At 49.1% G+C, this 14,795-nt stretch overlaps 1 protein-coding gene across 5 annotated transcripts; it reads right to left on the bottom strand.

Annotated features, from left to right (window-relative positions):
* Window positions 1-3,777: 3,777 nt before the first annotated feature.
* CHST6 (carbohydrate sulfotransferase 6) lies at window positions 3,778-14,694 on the bottom strand. Of its 5 annotated transcripts, XM_037063609.1 has the most exons (6): window positions 14,160-14,693; window positions 13,807-14,015; window positions 9,182-9,256; window positions 7,742-7,818; window positions 7,343-7,418; window positions 3,778-6,275 (listed from the first exon to the last, which is right to left on the bottom strand). In XM_037063609.1, the coding sequence occupies exon 6, from the start codon at window positions 6,258-6,260 to the stop codon at window positions 5,073-5,075; it is 1,188 nt and encodes a 395-aa protein (XP_036919504.1). In that variant the 5' UTR covers window positions 6,261-6,275; window positions 7,343-7,418; window positions 7,742-7,818; window positions 9,182-9,256; window positions 13,807-14,015; window positions 14,160-14,693; the 3' UTR covers window positions 3,778-5,072. The 5 variants fall into 5 exon arrangements, with proteins under 5 accessions (XP_036919504.1, XP_036919505.1, XP_036919503.1 ...); XM_037063610.1 differs by lacking the exon at window positions 7,742-7,818; XM_037063608.1 differs by lacking the exons at window positions 7,742-7,818; window positions 9,182-9,256 and having other exon boundaries at window positions 14,138-14,693.
* Between the last annotated feature and the right edge of the window lie 101 nt (window positions 14,695-14,795).

The raw sequence follows: 14,795 nt of genomic DNA, 5'->3' as shown, positions 1-14,795 counted from the left end.
CAGACTTTCAGGACTCAGAAAATGTATGTTTAAAAAAAAACAAAACACCATTGCTGGTGTGGCTCAGTGACTTGACCACCTGACTGTGAACCAAAAAGTCATGGGTTTGATTACCTGGAAGGGCACATGCCTGAGTTGCAGGCAAGTTCCCCCAACATTGGTGTTTCTCTCCCTCTCTTTCTCCCTCCCTTCCCCTCTCTCTCTCCCTTCCCTTCTCTCTAAAAGCAAATAAATCTTTTTTAAAAACTTCTAAAAAAGAGAGAAAATGTGTTTCATGTGCCCTTTCAAAGGGAGCTGAGTATATATCCCAGTGAAGTTAAAGAATGACAACCAAGAAAGAGAAAGATGTGCAATACAAGAAATAGCAGATTTAACCTGGAGTTTAGACTGACTTCTGCGCAGTAGTCCTAGTGAACACCTCACCAGATCAGAACAGAGAGAAGAGTGTCCTCAGACGTGATAATGGAATAGATTTTAAACTATAGACAAAGTGGTTAAGAAGCTCAACTTATTAATGGCAGGGTGAAGAAGGTAATGCTTCTTCTCTCAGTGCATTAAAAATTACAACTCATACCCCTACACATATACATCCCAAATCTCCATGATCCTTCCTTACTTCTGCTCTTAGCACTTGTTGGTGCTTAACCCATATTGTGTCCTGAATGAATGAATGGGTATGGAGGACTTGAAGCCTGAGATCACAATAGCGCCAAAATCACAGGGGCAACCAAGATCTCCAATCTTATCCTCAAGGGCGAAAATACTCAGTCAGCTGAAGGACTTGCCACCTGGGAAAATTTAGTCTAGTCTGTGGTGGTTGCTTCAGTCTCAGTGTAGATGACCATCCCTCCCATTTTTAGCAGCACTCCTACACCTCCCTGAGGGTACCAAAGCTTTTTTGCTCCTGACCAGTAGAAGAAATAAGTCTGTTTTTTTAGACTTATTTTTTAAGACAGTTTTAGGTCTACAACAAAATTGAATGGGAGGCGCAGGGATTTCCCCCACACCTCCTTCCCTCAGACATTCACAGGCTTCCCCATTATCAACATCACTCACTAGAGTAGTACATTTGTTACCAAGGATGGCCCTGCACCGACACATCACAACCACCCAAAAGTCTGCAGTTTACTTTTGGTGCTGTAGAAATGAGAATTAGAGTTCACTTTTGGTGCCGTATGTTCTATGGGTTTGGACAAATGTACAATGACATATATCTGTTATTATTATAATTGAGTATTTTCACTGCCAAAATTCCTCTGTGCTCCATCTACTCACCCCTTCCCTGCCCCTCCCAGGCCCCAGCAACGGCTAATCTTTTCACTGTCTCTATAGTTTTGCCTTCTCTGGAATGACATATAGTTGGAATCCCTCAGATTGGCTTCTTCCACTTAGAGATAAGCATTTCAGTTTTCTCCATTTCTTCTTATGCCTTTTTTTTTTTATCTTTAGAGGGGAAGGAGAGGGAGAGAAACATCAATGTATGGTTGCCTTTTGTGCATCCCCTGCTGGTAGTTAGCCTGCAAGGAATCAGCCTGCAACCCAGGCATGTGCCCTGACTGGGAATTGAACCGCGATCGTCTGAGTCGCAGGCCCGCGCTCAATCCACTGAGCTACACCAGCCAGGGCTTTCTTTTTATGTCTTGATAGTTCATTTTTAAAGCACTGAGTAATATTCCATCAGATAGGTGAGAATGAAAATGATTGATTTAACCCTGCATAGGTAAGGGTGGGAGCTGTCAGTAGGAGGTGACAAAGGCCTTCTTGACCTCGTTCCAGGGAGGAATTGGTACTCCATTTCTAGAGTAATCGGACAGTTCCACATTTCGAACATAGACACTCTTTGATCCAGCAGTTCTTTTAAGAACTGCTGTAGACAGGCAAACTCAGGCACCTCCTGGGGGCTACTCCCATCCCAAGAGCCTGGATTCTCAGGAGTATGTCTTTCGCTTTGTCAAGGAAACTTGATTCCAAGGGGACCAATGGGAAGTCAAGGTTCCTTGAGCCATGACCCAATCCCCGTCTTTCTGTTTCTGTTCCTTCATCCTGTACTTGATGAACTCCTATTCCTCCTTCATTTATTGAAACCAAATGTTTCAAAGGTCTTTCTGACTCCCCATGCTAAAGTACAATAGGTCTACCCATTCTTACTGTTTCTTCTTAGGGCACAATCAACATTTAAGTTGCATGTTTACCTATGGGGATACTTATATAGGGTCTGCACTCCTCACAAGAGTGGGGGCTGTGACTGCTCTGTCCCTATGTCCCCAGAGCCTGGTACTGGGCCTGACTCATTGGAGCACTCAACTGGTTAGTGCCTGTCTGTCTGTCCTGAAGCTGCTCTGGTTTCATGCCAGGGCCAGGGAACTCACCCAGAGTCTTGCCCGGAGTGCCCGATAGGCATGGAGCAAAGTCTGGGACCCCAGAAGTCAGGTGACAACGGATGAATTTTACAGTAAAGGCCAATAATTATAGCCATCAATACAAGTTGTGAGACAGCAGAGGCAAATGTAACTTGCAAGATGCCACAATCAGGCTGTGTCTAAGCCTGACCCTAAAGCCTTCCTCCTGGACCTCACTAGGGATCATTGTCTCCCCATTCTTAGCCTCTGGCACCATGAACCTCCTGCTCACTCTCCTTTGCCTAAACATACCGCATTGCCTGGGAATGTTCCTAGGCTGGGTCCTCCACTCCAGTGTGCTCTGTACAGGGAGGGCCAGCAGAGGGTGGAGGACAGCTTTATCCCCAGGGGGGCAGAGTAGAGAACAGAGGACAGAGAGGAATGCAGGAAGGAAAGGAGCTGGTGGCTGGGGCCCCAATGCCTCAGCACACCCCTCAACATTCTGGTCCTTGAGATATTTGCAGCCAAATGCCAGGACTGCTGCCCAATACCCACTGATCTGTCATTGCCAGGGAGAAATGATCTAGCCTCCTAAGCCTGTGGCAGGGTCCTTTGCTGCACACCGAGTTTGGTTTGCCTGTTAGAAGTATTGAAGTCAAAGTTGTGTTAGAGTCCTACCCCCAAAATTAAGCTATGTGACCCTAGCCTCTCTATGTCACAGAGCTCCTATTAATAGATCTGGGGTTTTCTTTTTTTTTTTTTTTTAAATATTTTTATTTATTTATCTTAGAGGGGAAGGGAAGGAGAGAGAGAGAGAGAGAGAAATATCAATGTATGGTTGCCTCTCGTGTGTCCCCCGCCAGGAACTGGGAACTGGCCTGCAACCTAGGCATGTGCCCTGACTGGGAATCGAACCTCGATTGTGTGGTTCGGAGGCCCGCGCTCAATCCACTGAGCTACACCAGCCAGGGCTATTAATAGATCTGGGGTTTTCAAATATGGTCTCTATGGTATTGTGAGCAGGGGCAGATCTAGGGTTTATGGAGCCTGAAGCCCCTGCAACTTGATGGATCCTCCAATGAGGAGTCCTGAAACTTCAGCTTCAAGGTCAATATTATCACCGCTCTGTGCAAGAAAATAGGCAGAAAATGCCACACCCTCCCTGCTTTGCAGTGAAGATGTGGGTCCACAACTCAGGTCCCACCAACCTAAGGCCACATTTGAGAATCAGAAGCTAGCATCCTCCAGAACCCCTTCTGGAGGCTGATGGCAACAGTGAGGATGGCTCCTCATTTCCAGAGGTAATTGGCACCGTAGTTCTGGTGGCAACTTTCAGTCCCCAGACCAACTCTCTGGCCCAGTTGAATTTGGTGTATTCCATTTGTGTGGTCTCAAATCTGCTGCCTTGAGCTTCCTGGAGGTTTTGGGAGCTTTTTTCCCTCTTTGTCATTTTTTTTAAAGCTCAGTACTAAGCCCTCTACACAGCCAGCATCCCTTTAATAAGATTTTGCTTCCAGAGCTAGCTGTTGCAGTTTGCAATTAGGAATCTTACTCTGTTCTCCTCTAGGGCTTTGGCCTGGAGTGACCAAAGGAAGACAGAGCCTTCCCCCTGCCCCCACCCCCCTGCACTCATAGCAAACCTGATCTAGTTACATTCACCCTGTGACCTGCCCTCCAAGCACTGATCCTGCTGCCAGCCTCTTGTTCTACCACACGCTCTGCCTGGCTTGCTGCCCGGACCTTCCCAGCCTTCTCTCCCTCCACCTTTGCTCCTCACTGCACCCCTCCAGACTTAACCAGGCGGCTCTAGATTCCTCGCCTGGGGCCCAGAACTCACCACTTTCTGTATTGCACACTCTTGGCTCCAGCCACGGCTGACTGCTCTTCCCTAGAACACATAAGATGGGAAAACCTGACCCATCTTCACCCAGGAGACAGATCTCTGCAAGCCTAATTCAGCAAAACCTTCCTCCTCCCTTCATTCTCCTTACTGTGTGGCCTTGGATAAGTCCCTTCACTCTGGCATATTGCTTATCAAACTTTACAGGCTGCAAACTCTAATCTGTATCACACAAGTTAATTATGTTTATTTCTGTATGTAGGATCTTTCCCGTCAGGACAAATCAAAGGTTCACCTTACCTGGGCAGGTGATGGGGGTGTGTGGGCTCCCGGGAGATGGGGCAGAGACTAGGGGAAGACCACAAGATAAGAGGCATCTGGTCTGATTCTTTGCTGAAGATACAAGTGGATATAAATGTCAATGGCTGTGTTGGAGTGTGGTGCTAGGGACGTGGGGAGAATGGCGTCTGAGGCGTGTGTGAGCAGATGTACAGACTTTGGGACCCAGCTCACCACAGAGCCCTCCACTCCCAGATAGGGAGGAGACACCCTTTCAGCTGCTGGATGGTGCATCATCCAAGGGAGGAGAGAGATAAGGGGAAAGAAGGAGCTTGAGTAGAAGCCAAGTCCCCTGAACTATTCCCAGTGCCCAGAGGAAGTGGGGACAGGAGCTTTGCTTTCCATGAAGGATGTGCCTGTTGGGAACTTGGCTGGGAAAGAGGGCTGGAAGGAAAATCAAGCAGTGGCAATGAAGAAACACGGAGTTTGGGGATGCAGCCCTATGCTAATACATGGGAGGATGCCCGAACTTCAGGCCACTGCAGTAACGGCCTGTGCACTATATATCCTGGTTCCCTCCCCACCACAGTTTCCTCCAGAGCTGGGGCCCACTGCTAAGGTCCAGGATGCTTGTTGGTGGATGACGCCCAGCTGAAGCTGCTCGGGCCGCGTGGCAACACCAGGTCCAGGGAGAGGTCACGCTGCTCATCCTCAGAAAACACCGGCCGATAGCCCAGCAGTTGCAGTGCACCGGCACATAGCTCCTGCACGCGGCGGATCTTGGTGAAGGACAGCGCATGGCGCCAGGCCTGGGAGACGTTGAGTGCATCCCTGGACGTGGTCTTGAAGGCCTCGCGGCGCGCGCCAGGCCCGGACCCATGAGTGATGTTGTGGATCCAGGCCTCCAACTGCGGCGTGAGGCTCAGGCCAGCGAAGGCATAGAGTGCGCGGATCTCGGACAGAGGTGCTCTGGCCAGGTCCTCAAAGCGCACCAGTCGGTAGCGGCCACGCAAGAAGGGCGGTGGCTTGCGGGTGGCAGCTTCAGCGATGCGCACATGGCTGCGGCACACCTCGCGCACCACACGCAGGCCCGGGTCGGCCTCCACCCACGTGCCATTGGTGCCCAGCACAATGCCATTGTCACGTGCCAGTGCCTTGGCTGTCTGCTCGCGTGAGCGCAGCACTGCCCGCGGGTCCCGCACCAGGTGCACAATGTGCAGGTTGAGCGCTGGGTCGGTGAGCAGTGGGTAGAGCACCTGCAGGTTGAAGAAGCGCACCTCCTTGAGCACCACATGGCTGTAGGAGCGGCAGGCTTCCTGGGCCAAGCCGAAGGGCCTCCGTGCGCACAGCGGCTTGCACACGGCCTCGCTGCTAATGGCTCCACGCTGAAAGGCACTGCAGGCTGGCGGCGAGCACAGTGCGCGGCTCACCGCCCACTGGAAGAGGTCGGAGAGGTTGTGACGCCACGGCAGGTAGGCGTCAAACACCTCCATGTCACACAGGAAGACTGAGCGCACCAGGTCACGCACTGCCATGTGCAGCGCCGGTGCGCTGCCCTGTGACAGGGCAGACCACACGTGCCACCCAGGCTCCATTAGGTAGAAGACATCAGGGTGTTGGCTGAAGAGCTGGCCCACAAAGGATGAGCCTGAGCGCCAGGAGGACAGCACCAGCACGTGCACTCGCTCCTCGCCGCCCGCTGGGGATGTCAGCCTGGGCCGGGAGACCAGGAAGAGCAGGAGGCCCGTCTGCGCCAGCAAGAGCACGGTCACCGCGGTGCTGGAGATGCGTGGCAGCCACATGCTGCTGGCCGAAGCCTGCAGGAAGGGAGTTTACCTGTTGAGGACCACAGCCCGCTCACCCATTCCACACCCTAACTCCTGCCCAGTGATTGTAGGGGGTGAACCTGGGAATGTGACGTTAAGACCTAAATGTGATCTAGTCCATGCAGAGCAAAAGGCCAGTGGCAAAATGCTATGGGAGAAGTCTCCTCCCCTCTCTTCTCTCTCTTCTCTCTCCCCCTCGTCCTCTCTTCTTTCTCCCCTTCCTCCTTTTCTGATGAAGAAAATATTTTAAAACAAAACTCCTGCCTTTTGGTTAAGAATTCCTCTTGGGGAAACACTTTTAGGTTGCTTAGCTAAACAGCATGATGGATGATTTTGTTCCTTCAGTTTGAATTCTGGCTCTGCGGCTGCCTAGCCTGTGATGTTGGACCAAACACTTAACCTCTCGGTGACTCAGTTTACCCATCTGTGAAAAGGGGATAATACTGGTTCTGGAGTATTGAAATAAACATGGGGGTGGGGCAAATGTGCTAAACTCCTATAACTGATAACTTGCATTATTCCACACAGTGATTGTCTGCATCGTTTCATTTTTTAAAATAAGTAGATACAACTTTTGTTATTAAAAGTAAACACATGAAAGCCCTGGCTGGTGTAGCTCAGTGGATTGAGCACAGGCCTGCAAACCAGAGGATCGCGGTTCGATTCCCAGTCAGGGCACATGCCTGGGTTGCAGGTCGGTTCCCTGCAGGCCAACTCCCAGCAGGGGATGCATGAAAGGCAACCATACATTGATGTTTCTCTTCCTCTCTCCTTCCCCTCTAAAGATAAATAAATAAATAAATTCTAAAAAATTTTTTTTTGAAAAAGTAAACACATGAATTAAATAAAAGACAAAGAACACCAACTGTTGCCATCACCCACGGGGAGTGAAGTGCTACAGGAGATGTGGACTCAAGGGTGGGCATCTTTCCAGAGCCTGTTAGTTTGCATAAGAATCCAGTTCAGGGAGAGACAGGACAGAGCCAGAGAAGCTGGGAGGTGAGAACAGAGTCAGACCCCTGGTGGCTGCTTGACCTTTCCCTGCTGAGAATACTCACCACTGTCCTGGGCTGCCGGGATAGCTGCCCACCTCAATCACAAATCCATGGAAGATGCCTGGAGGGCCCTCAGGTCCTGAGAAAGCAGGAGGGAGGCTGGGTTAGAGTCCCACAGGAGTATATAATGCAGCACATTTGGAGGGCTTTGCCTTCCTGGACTGACAGAGAGTTCCATATGGTAGGAGTGAAGCTGCACCGCCCCCCGCTGCCGCTGGGCACAGACCAGATGCTGGATACATTTTTCCAAATGACTGAACTGACTTTCTCTCCTGCAGGAGAGGCTGCCACTGAGTTCTGACAATGCCACTCAGGAGCTGTGAGACCTGGGGCAAATGACTTGAATTCTCCAAGGCTCAGTTTCCTCCTTTGTAAGTTGGGGATAACATTTAACCTCTTAACAGTTGTTGTGAGGAGTGCTGGCACAGACACATGTGAGGGAAGGGCTTATTAAGGTGCCATACTTATTCCCCAGGTTACTGTTGCTGTGTTGAGCTATGTCTGGAGAGCAGGAACCAAGGGAGATCACCTAGAGGCCACACCCCGAGGTCCCCGATGCTCGGAATCCCAGCACTTCCTAGGCCCACCTCTAGCCCTTCAACCGCCCCTCATTCTTTTGGTGAATCTTTTTTTGTTGTTGTTTCTGAAATATTTTATTTATTTATTCTTAGAGAAAAGGGAAGGGAAGAAAAAAGGGAGAGAAACATCAGTGTGAGAGAGAAACATCAATTGGTTGCTTCTCACATGCACCCTGACTGAGGACAGAAGCTGCAACCCAGACAAGTGCCCTGACTGAGAATCGAACCAGCACCCTTTTGCTTTGAGGGATGATGCCCAATCAAGTGAACCACACCAGTCAGGGCATTTGGTGAATCTTTAAAATGTCATGCTTGTGTTACAGGAAGGAACACCACACCTCTCGCACCCCAAGGTTCCTAAGTTCTCTCCTCTCTGCTCCCGAGATGATCTCAAGGAAGAGGTGCTTTGGCGGGAAGAGGCCTGGAAGTTGCCTCCTGCTTTCATGGCATTTGCTCCCTAATAACACTGGTGACACGGACCCTCTCTGTCCATGTCACCAGTGAGAGAAGCCAGGGACTAGACTGTGAGCAGAGCCCTTGTCTGCTCCTTCCCCTTATCAGGAGGCTGCAGGAGCGGGTGGAGGATGCCCAACAGCCACCATCTGCTGACTCCAGAACTGCCTCCTGGATCCCATGCCCACTCCTGGAAAACCTGCAAACCACCCATCTGCTCTGCACTTGTTATTTAAAATAATTGATTTTTTTTCTGTTGCTTACTACCATGAGTTCTGATTAGATAGTGGATTCCATTGGCAGGGTGGCCGGGGTTAGCAGTATAAAGGAGCAGGGGCGGAGCTTCTGGAGGTCTGGTCATGCTCTGTTTCTTGATAAGGGTACTAATTACACATGTGTGCTTGATTTGTGAAAAGTCAGCAGGCTCTCCTTACATGATCTGTACTCTTTTCTGTATGTATATTTCAATAAAAAGTTTAAAATCCTGACTAAGATAGTAAGTGTCATATCAGAGAAGGTCCTGAAGACTGGATGAATAAATGATGACAAATATTTGCTGATGGAAATCAGATGCTCTGTGATCCAAATCTAAAGGGAGTAATTTCCCATTTATCCCATGTTTCCTTCTGCTGAGCATCTTAAAGTTTCACCCTCTCCATATCCCTGCCTATTTCTTGGCCTGAGAGATCTAGGAAGGAGCTATCGTTCTACCTGATTTGCAGTCAGGAAAACCGAGTAAGGGCAGGGAACGGTTTGCCATGGCAGGGGCTGAGCTGGGGCCCCAGAGTCCAGCTCTCTGGGCAGCACTGACCTGTAGCTCAGTTCTGTGTGCCCTTAACTCAGCAGCACGCCCTGTCACCAGCCTCTCCTAGCCCTGGCAAAGAATCTAAGGGAGTGAAATATAATAGTAGGTTCAAATTCTTGGCTTAGATTTCTTTCAGTTTGGCATCAGCTGGAGACCAGCCCTGTTGAGGAATTCCAAAGGCTGGAAAAAATGGATTCGGATGTGGGACAAGTGGACCCTAGGTATCAGGGGCCACCCCCAGGGGCAAAAGAGCTCCAATGGAGCCCAGGGCATCCATTAGGGAGAAGACTGCAAAGGAGGGGAAGAAAAAGAGAAAAAGGAGAGGAGGAAAAGAGAAAAGGAAAATAAAACAAAAATAAAACAAAGCAGCCCTGGCTGGTATAGTTCAGTGGATGGAGCTTGGGCCTTCGAACCACACGATCACTGTTCGCTTCCCAGTCAGGGCACATGCCTGGGTTGCAAGCCAGTTCCCAGTGGGACTCACGAGAGGCAACCATACATTGATATTTCACTCATTCTCTCCTTCCCTTCCCCTCTAAAGATAAATAAATAAAATCTTAAAAAAGAGTTTGGGAGTCTTCCCTCTTAAAAAAATAAAATAAAACAAAGCAGAGAGGGAGAAAAAGAGAGAGAGAAAGGAAGATGAGTGTTTATGGTGGAGTGGGACCAAGAACAATCAGCAAATACTATCTACTGAGGGCTTCCTGTATGCCAAGCCCTTTCCACCCATCTTCAGATTTAATCTTCACAAGAACCCTGCAAACCAGACCTGCTGTTCATCCCTGTTTTACAGCTAAAGAAACGGAGGGTTAGAAAGATTAAGGAACTTGCCTAGAGGACTCACCCAGCAGCTGAGTCAGTCTGTGAACCCTACTAGTCTAAGTTTAGAGCTTTTAACTATATAGTATCAAGTGGAGAAACACAAGTAACAACACATACGCACAAATACACACACCAAGTGTGTCAGCTGTGTATAACACCACTGTGTTATGGACACAAATATCAAAGGACACCCAGAGATGGCAGAAAGTATTTGCAAATCATATCTACAGCAAAGGACTGACACCCAGAATATATAACATGCTGTTGCAACTCCACAATAAAAGACAACTTGATTTAAAAATGGGCAAAAGATTTGAGGAGCCATGTCTCCAAAGAGGCACAAAGAACCTATAAGCACTATGAAACGACGCTTGACGTTTGTAGTCATGAGAGAAATGCAAATCGAAGCTACAGTGAGAGCCTACTTTCCTTCTACTGGGATGGCTAAAATGAAAAAGATAGAGAGTAACAAGTGTTAGTGAGAACGAGGAGAAATTGGAGCCTCATACATTGCTGATGGGAATGGGAAATGGTGCCGTTGCTGTGGAACGAAGGCAGTCCTCAGAAGTTTAAAGAGTTACCAAGTGGTACAGCAATTCCAGAATACCCATCCAAGAGTATTAAAAACATATGCCCACACAAAAACTTATTTATGAACTGTCATAACAGCATTGTTCATAATGGCCAAAATGTGGAAACATCTCAAATGTCCATCAATTGATGAATGGATAAACAAAATGTGGTGTGTCCATGTAACAGAATATTATCTGGAAATAAAAAAGGAAGGTAGTACTGATACGTAGATGAACCGTGAGGTGCTTAACGCACAACACTGAATACACCACAAACCATTGAACTGTGCACTTTAAAAGGGTGAACTTTAAGGCATGTGAATTATATCTCAATAAAGCTATTATAAAAAACACGCATTCTATACTCGGTCTCCACACACACATGGTACGGAGGCAGTGAGGGCACAGTTAGCACATTCCCCTGTGTTCCCCCAGGGGTTGACTAAGCCCTTTTGTTACAGAGATAATCTGGAATGTTCTCTGGTTTACTTTTGTAACCTTTTATTTTGCTGAATGTTAGTGGTTATTTTGGTATAGCCAGATTAATGTTTTTTTTCTTGTTAATGTTTTGCTGTATTTTCTAGTCAGTCTATAATAAACTTTGATTACTGTGGTAATCCTAAAGTCAGTTCTTTTTAGTTGGTTAAAGGAGGCATGGGTGGAGCTTGCCTGCTCCAGCCTTCACTGTGGGGAGAGAGGTGCTTGCAAGTCTGTCTCCCAGCTGACATGGTACCCAGTAGACTGGAGAACAGGTGCACGGGATGAATGACCTCCTATGTGCAGTGATAGGTGTCAAGCTGCCCACGCCCACCCGGGGACAGAACACGTGTCTGGCCCCAAGCCCTAGCCACATCCGCCATCTCTCTGCTGGCCCTACGAGCAATTGCACAGCATCAGCCAAAGTCAGGGAGGCTGGAGTCGCACAGCCCAGATGCTGCTGGAGGAAACAGGTTTGCCTGCAAGAATCTATTGGGAAATGAAATCAAATTGGTCTGGGAAAAGAGCCTCCAGTCCCCCAGCCCAGAGGCGCCCTGGGGGCACTTCAGAGTACATAACACACAAACCCCTTTCCCTGGCTCTGAGTTTTGGGGATCCCCAAAGTACACTTTGCACAGCCCCTAATTTGGTCTAAATCATAGAACCTGCCAGCTGGACAGCCCTCCAGTCTGGGGCTTCCGCCTCTCCACTGTAGTAACACACACACTGGACAGAGGCACTGAGGGCCCTGTGTTCCCCCAGGTGTTAACTGAGCCCTTTTATTACAGAGATAATCCGGAATGTTCTCTGATTTATTTTGGTAATCTTTTATTTTGACTGATTGGTTTTTAAAAAGTAAATCATTCTTACACATCAATGACATAAAAAGAGATTGTTTTAGAAGAAATCAACTCAAAACACATAACAAGTTGTGGAACTTGTATGAATTTTGATCCAGACAAACTAACTGCAAGAAGATCTCTTTAAGGTAATCAGAGAAATTGTAATATGAATGGAATATTAGGTGATATTGTGAAACCATTGTTAATGCTATTATCATTACCCAGAATTCTCTTGTTCATGCATTTCTGCACCTGTCTCCCCTTACTAGACTAGAAGCAGAGCCCAGCCAGTCTCATTAAAGGGATTACATGGTAGCACAGTGGCTAATAGTGTGAACTCCACTTGATCATTTATTGTGAGATCTTGGCTAGGTTACTTAATCTCTCTGTGCCTTTTCCCCCTAATCTATAAAATGGAGAATACTGCCCTGGCTGGTGTGGCTCAATGGATTGAGTGCCAGCCTGTGAACCGAAAGGTCACTGGTTTGATTCCTGGTCAGGACACATGCCTAGGTTGTGGGGCAGGTCCTCAGCTGGGGGCGTGTGAGAGACAACCGATCCATGTATCTCTCACACATTTATGTTTCTCTCCCTCTCTTTTTCCCTCTCTTCCCCTCTCTCTAAAAATAAATAAAATAAAATAAAATAAATTGGGAAAATAATACAGGTGTAGGCAAGGGTAGGTTTAAATAATAATAAATAAATAAATAAATAAATAATGCAAGAATAAACTGTGTTCACATACTCAAAACAGTAAATCTTTGGCCTACTTCTGTATAACCCAATGCATGAGCTTGATTTGATGATCAAATATATATATATATATATGTATATATATATATATATATATAGAGAGAGAGAGAGAGAGAGAGAGAGGGAGAGAGAGACAGAGTGTGCAAGAGAGGGAGAGCATGCTTAGAACAATGTCTCGCACATAGTACACTTATAACTACTTGTTCAAGCATGTTCCAAACCCTGGGTGACAACTATATTCTATGAATCCAAGGGAATCCTTGGATCTCATAAGGAAAACTCAAGGACAATAGCTTAATCAAGGTCAGGTGACTCTAGCACCCTAGCAACAGAAGGTGGCAAGCCAGTAGGCGCAGACCAAGTACATTTAAAACATAAACCAGTGAGTAAAGGCCAGAAGCCTGGCTTCTGAAGCCATACTGGGTTCAAATCCTGGCTCTACAAACAGTTAGGTGAGTGACTTTGAGCCTGTTGCCCCTAAGCTCTCTGTGCTTCAGGTGACTCCTGTGTAAAGAGGCTATCACAGCACCATACTGGTTGGAGAGGAGTAAATGGAACAATCTAGCATAGGCAGCAGGCTCTCATTCGCTCTGGCACTTGGCTCACGGTTTCAGGGAAGCCAAACCCTTTCTGCTCTTCAGCTCTCAGTTTTCCCATCCTCATGCCTCCGTTACAAGGGGGAAGACGAAGGAGAGTTAACATTTTCTGGACACCTATGCCGAGGCCAAGAGAGGTCTCTATTGTTAGCCCAGACAGGGGCGGCCAGACTCACATCAGCTGCATCTGGTTCCAAATTCACTCGCTAAGCTGCTTTTCCTCAAGAGTTCCGTGGAAAAAGCCCTTCGAAAGCTATCTAGATTAAAGCCATACCCTCTGAAACTCAAGTTACAAGAGATAAAAGATCCCCAGTAGTAGTGATCTCGCAGGCCGCTGAAGTCCCAGGAAGGCACTTTTAAACCAGAGCTTGGGGCAGCGAAGCCCTTTGCACGTTTTTAGAAGAAACAAGACCTTCAGCTCCTCCCCCAACAACCCGACCTCCAGCAGCAAGATCAACGACCCCTACGCCCCAAAAGTGCCACTGGCCCAGCCCCAAGCCGGCCCAGGATGGGGGCATCCGCGCGGGAGACGAAACCAACCTATCCCAAGCTTGGGGCCCTTGGCTGACCTGGCGCGGCTCCCGAGGCTCGGCAAAGGCTTCTTGTCGTCTCTTCCACGCTCCACTCCACAGTGTTTTGTCTCTTTACTGGGAATCCGCAGGGGCTGCTTTGCTCCGTAGGGTCCCAAGGCTACTAAGGGATACCGGGTGAAAGCAGGGATGAGGCTTTACGGATACCAACTTATTGGCGGCACCTGGAGACCCACGGCGGAGGGAACCTGGAAACAAGGCAGGAGTTCCCGGGGAAAAAAGAGGCGTCGTAAGAATGAGATGCTGAGGTGGGGGTAGTCCTGGGGCTACAAGGCCCAGATTCCCCCTAACCCTGGGTCCCCATCCGTACCAGCCCCGCGGCCCTGCGCTACCTGTGCGGCCGCCAGTGGCCCGCGCGCTGTTCAGCGCTGCCCGCCTGGAGCGGAGCGCACACAATGAGGAGCTTTCAGACGTGGCTGCGGTCCCGGAGCCGGCGGGCGGGAGCCAGGATGGGAAGGAAGGAAGAAAGAAGCCGGTTGGCCCCCGGATCCAGCTACCCTGCCCACCAGGGACCGAGGGGCCACGCCTCGGGGGAGGGGCAGCTGCCCAGGGGCGGGCGTAAGAGGGTCCCGGATAAGAGGGAGCACAGGTGGGTTTAAGGGGGCTGCAGGAGGCGCACTGTTTGGGCGAGGATGTCAAAGGGCGCGGGCAGCCACCTCTCATCTGACTGACAAAGCAGCGGTCTTCTTTTCCGGTCCCGAGAGGGAGGCTCCCTTCAAAAAACTTGCGAAGGAAAAGGAATCTTAATCTTGCCCCTCCACGCTCTCAGAGGAATCCTCTCAGCGAGGTGACCTGGAATCCAAATGGGCTACCCAAGCCCCCGGCCTCAGCCCTAGGCCAAGTCCAAGGCTCCTTGATGCCAGGCAGAGCTGTCTGCCTCTCGTCTCATCGCCCCCCCCCCCCCCCCCCCCCCCCCCCNTGCCTCTCGTCTCATCGCCCCCCCCCCCCACCGCCACCCCCCACCCCCC

The sequence above is a fragment of the Sturnira hondurensis genome, unplaced genomic scaffold (genome assembly GCF_014824575.4).
Source record: "Sturnira hondurensis isolate 20B ecotype Veracruz unplaced genomic scaffold, ASM1482457v3 Scaffold0014745, whole genome shotgun sequence".
NCBI classification, from domain to species: Eukaryota; Metazoa; Chordata; class Mammalia; order Chiroptera; family Phyllostomidae; genus Sturnira; species Sturnira hondurensis.
This window is presented reverse-complemented; position numbering and strand designations above follow the sequence as displayed.